The sequence below is a fragment of the Suricata suricatta genome, chromosome 11, assembly GCF_006229205.1.
Source record: "Suricata suricatta isolate VVHF042 chromosome 11, meerkat_22Aug2017_6uvM2_HiC, whole genome shotgun sequence".
NCBI lineage: Eukaryota > Metazoa > Chordata > Mammalia > Carnivora > Herpestidae > Suricata > Suricata suricatta.
This window is the reverse complement of record NC_043710.1, coordinates 3,910,774-3,915,541: the sequence shown is the minus strand read 5'-3', so window position 1 is coordinate 3,915,541 and position 4,768 is coordinate 3,910,774. Positions and strand designations below refer to the sequence as shown.

General features: G+C 62.1%; 1 protein-coding gene across 1 annotated transcript in view; it reads right to left on the bottom strand.

Annotated features, from left to right (window-relative positions):
• Positions 1 to 4,768, bottom strand: part of CPT1A (carnitine palmitoyltransferase 1A) — a 33,266-nt gene that overhangs the window by 13,449 nt on the left and 15,049 nt on the right. The window contains exons 9-11 of the mRNA XM_029957361.1: positions 3,221 to 3,416; positions 1,296 to 1,484; positions 266 to 459 (exon numbers count right to left, since the gene is read on the bottom strand). Coding sequence (XP_029813221.1) covers positions 266 to 459; positions 1,296 to 1,484; positions 3,221 to 3,416 — 579 coding nt within the window. The remainder of the gene's footprint in view (positions 1 to 265; positions 460 to 1,295; positions 1,485 to 3,220; positions 3,417 to 4,768) is intronic.

Below are 4,768 nucleotides of genomic sequence, written 5' to 3'. Positions count from 1 at the left end.
AGAGTGCAAGCAGGGGAGGGGCTGAGAAAGACAGGGAGACACAGAATCGGAAGCAGGCTCCAGCTCCGAGCTGTCAGCACAGAGCCCAACGCAGGGCTCGGACTCATAAACCGCAAGATCATGACCTGAGCCAAAGCCGGACGCTTAACCGCCTGAGCCACCCAGGCGCCCCCATTAAATGAGTTTCTACTTAAGGAACCTCAGTGGTAGAGAAGCCAGAAAGGGCTTTTGTTGGGCTACTGAACGTGGCCGGCGGCGCCCACACCTGTTACGAAGCACTGACTCGTCAGACAACAACCACACAATAAACGGAGCCCGGGGCTTGGATCTGTCCCGGCCCGAGGCGCACTCACCTCCCACAGGTGCCCCATGATGGGCGCGTCGGCCCACGAGTGCTCCGCGTTCATGCCCATCTTCCCGTTTTTGAAGACGATGAACGTGAAGGACTTATCGAACCACCTGCGGGAACGAAAATCGCATCCTGGTTCGACTCCGGACGGGCTCCTCAGCCCCCCGGCCCTGGACCTCGGTGGGCTCGTGGTAAGAGCGCACGCAGGACCCTGAGGTCGTCCCTTCTCCGTATCAGACACGGAGATAAGCCTGTGCGAGCTGGAGACGGCAGAGTAGAATATGTTACTTCGATGGGAAGGAGCCCACAAGGCAACTGCAGCAGAGACGGGAGGCCGCGTGCCCGCCCCGCCGCCGTCCCGGACCAGCCTTGTCCCGACCGGCGGGGCGGGCAGGCCCTCGCCACACAGTCAAGGGGAGGAGGCCGGGAGATCAGGGAGCAAGCTGGAGCCGATACAGCCCGTCGCCGCCTTCCCCTGCCTGGTCCCGGCACCGCAGCCACCGTCACCCGCACCGTCACCCGCACCGTCGCGGGCGGTCATGCACAGAGGGGGAAGGATGTCAGTGCGTGTGCGGCAAGAAGAAAGTCAAGGTTGTGCTTATTTTTGAAAGAGAGACAGAGAGAGAGAGAGAGAATGAGTAGGGGAGAGGCAGAGAGAGAGAGAGAGAATGAGTAGGGGAGAGGCAGAGAGAGAGAGACAGAGTCCCAGAAAGGTTCTGTGCCGTCAGCGCAGAACCCGACCCGGGGCTCGAACTCATGAACCGTGAGATCCTGACCTGAGCCGAAATCAAGGGTCAGATGCTCAACCGACTGAGCCCCCCGGGCGGCCCGTAGGGGCTGAGTTTTACGCGAGCCTTCTCCCTAAAGCGCAGAGAGCCTGGAGGTGGCGGTGGGCCAGGTGCGCCGGCTCTTCCCAGCGCACGGGCTCCCTGCTGTCGGCCTGTACCTGTCAGAGCACCTGCCGTGGAGGAGGGACTTGGCGTAGCTGTCCATCGACGCCTCCGGGTCCTCCTGTCTGTACCCCTGTTCGGTCTCATCCAGCGTCACGAAGAACGCGGCCTTCTCCACGGCGTCGAGAGACTGCTTATTTTTCCCGCGTCCAAAGTAGGCCTGGCGACACTTGGCCCAGGGGACCCTGAAATAGTCAGACAAGGTTTAGGCTGCAGAAACTTGGCGACATCTCCTGACTCGTGACGTTCAAAATGTCAGCGTTCCTCACAGTCTGCTAGGAACTGAAGGGCCTCCACACGCAGGACTCTGCGGGCACCGCCCGCCCGCAGCCGCTGTGTGGTTTGTGGGCAGGCCTGGCGCGGTCCTCTGTCCGCTCACTGCCGGACGTGTGACTGGAGGGCAGGCTGGCCGATGGGCTCAGCTGCCTCGGGGCAGGGACCCCGAGAAAGTGCCCCTCATGCCCGTGCCAGAGTCCCCATCCCGGAGCAGCCCTGGCAAGGAGGTCACAGCAAGTGCGTGACCGCCGGCTCGTCCCTGTGCTAGCTTGCTGGTCAGTGCCCCCAGCCCTGTGTTTCAGAGAGGAAGACTGAGGCACAGAGATGCACAGAGGCTACTGTGTGGCAGGGAAACCTTCAAACCCAGGCTGTCCTGCCCAAGTCCATCAGGTCAGGGGCGCCCGCGGTAGGAGTGGCCGTGAAGTGACCCCTCCCCTCAGTCCACCTGGCGGGAGTTACAGCGAGCTGACGGGACACCCACTTCCTGCGAGGCGCCCCGGCCGCGGCTGCTTGGATTGCTCCACGCCTGCGCTCAGGCCGCCTGCTCCCGCCTCAGCTGCCGCAGGGCCCCCGGACCAGAATGATCTCATAAACGTGCCCGGGGTGCCTGGGGGCCCCTTGAACAACCAAATCAAGCCCAAACGTAGTTGGGCGCAGAGAGGCCTCTCGGCCTTGTGCTCCGCGTCCCCGACCCCCTCGGCGGCTTCCTGCATGGATTGTGCAGTCTGCTCCCTGGACGCCCTGCCACGTGTCGGGCCCGCTGCCCCCCTCCGCACCCGGGCATTCTCTTCTTCTCTGACAAGTGTCACTCACCCCCTTGCAGCCCTAACAGCTGTCACACTGCTGTAAGCAGGTGCTGCTCAGCCGGGGACAACACTGCCCCCTGGGGGACATCGAGCGAAGTCTGGGCAGGTTTGTTTATCACAACTGAGAGGTTGCTACCGGTGTTGGGGAGGGGTGAGGGGAACTCCGGGGATGTGGCTTACCACCCTCCAGGCCCGGCCAACCCCCCATCAGGACAGATTTCCCAGCCCCTTGTGGACAGACCCAAGGCTGAGACACTCGGCTACTCCCTCAGTTAATAAGAGCCTCTGCGCGACCTTCAGACGCGGCAGGAAATTTATCCCTGACTCGGGGGCCTTGGTTTAAAATTGTCCCCTGTCCTAAATCACACACGCCCGCAGCCCCGAGAGGAAGGCGGACTCCTCTCCGTCAGGCGCCCTGGTGCCCATGCACGTGCACGCCTGCCTGCACACACGCACACACGCCTGCCTGCACACGAATACTCACCTGCACATGCAACACGCCCACCTGCACACACACGCACCTGCCTGCGCAACACGCCCGCCTACACACACGCCCACTTACATGCACACACATGCCTGCACACACGCACACACGCCCGCCTACATGCACAACACGCCTGCCTGTGCGCGCGCGCACACACACACACACGCCCGCCCGCCTGCACAGGCACACATGCAGCCACGGTGACCCACCAGTGGAGAGTGACAGAGACTCTGGGCTCACACCCTGCCCCCACTGCCAAGTGTGAGTCACCAACAGGCACCTGTCCTCCGACTGAGCCCCCCGGGGAAGGGAGGGAACCGCGAGGCATGACCCGGGACACGGAGGAGCCGCGCACCTTTCCCCTGCGGTGAGGGCCGCCAGCTTCGCCTCCCCGGGCTGGGGCTCCGACGGGTCGTCCAGAATCCTCTGCATCTGCTGCTCGATCTCCCGCGGCCTCAGCAGCCGCCCGTCGTGGTAGAGCCAGACCTTGAAGTAGCGGCCTCTGTGGAGCACGACGATGTGCTTGCTGTCCCGCACGTGCTGGATGGCATCTGGGGCGGGACGCAGAGACACAGGCCCGGGGCGCGAGGTCAGCGGGGGACGGGAGAGGCACCCCGCTTTCCGGCAGCACCGACCCCTCATCCCACGTCCCCACACCCGGCGCATCCGTCCGTCTCCCGGAAGTCTCAAGAGGCCCGGAGGAGGTGTGGCTCTGGCCCCGAGGCTCCCGCACACTCAGCGGACGTACAACGACTGCAGACGGCGGAGGCGTTCCTGCCAGAAAACTAGGGCACACGCGCAGCCTCCACTTCCCAGTCAGAAACGAGAAGGGGCGCCTGGGGGACTCGGTCATTAAGGGTCCGGCTTCGGCTCAGGTCACGATCTCACAGTTCGTGGGTTCAGGCCCCGCGTCGGGCTCTGTGCTGACCGCTCAGAGCCTGGAGCTGCTTCCGATTCTGTGTCTCCCTCTCTCTCTGCCCCTTCCCTGCTCACACTGTGTGTGTGTGTGTCTCTCTCTCTCAAAATTAAATAGACATTAAAGAGGTAATTATGTTAAAACACAGTGATTAAGACGGAGCTTAATCCTACGTGACTGGGTTACTTACAGGGAGAGATCAGGACAGACACGCACAGAGCGGCCCTGCCCGCGCCGCCAGCCCCCGGCCCCGGGAAGCAGGGAATGTGTATTTAAGTCACACAGTCTGTGATGGTTTGCAGCCACGGCCCTAGAAGCACCTCTACTCCGTAACCAACTCAAATGTACACTTAAAACAACAGAAACAATAAAGGACTTAGAAACAACTCTAGCGGATGACGCCCAGGACCCTGGCAGAGAGGACGGCAGCAGCGCCCCCTTACCCCGGGGGGAGGGGTGTCCCAAGACCCCCCAGGGGACGCCTGAAGCCGCGGGGCGTCCTGAACTGGAAACACACTAGTGGTGTTTCTGTTTTAGACGCCTATGACCCCACGATAAAGTCCGATTTACGAACAAGACACAGTGGATTAACAATGACTAACAATAAAACAGGACAAATGTACTACACGCTGATAAAGGTCACATGAACGCGGTCTGTCTCTCAGAACGTCCTGTCCTCACCCTTCTTCTCGAGATGAGGTGAGAAGGGAAAATGACGTGAGGTCAGTGGCGAAGCTGTGACACGGGCTCAGGCTGACGTCCTAGGGACCATCAGCCTCCGCACGCAGCTAAGAGGGGGCAAAACCGGATGATGCTTCGGTAAAATCACTTCTGCAAATGCCAGGAGGGTAAATGCTCCAAACAGTCTTGGCCGGCTCAGCCGGGTTTCACAGAAGTCTGGGCACGGGCCGCGGGAGCGCAGAGTGGGGGCGAGGCGAGGGCAGGGCCGCCATGGGCCGCGGGAGCGCAGAGCGGGGGCGAGGCGAG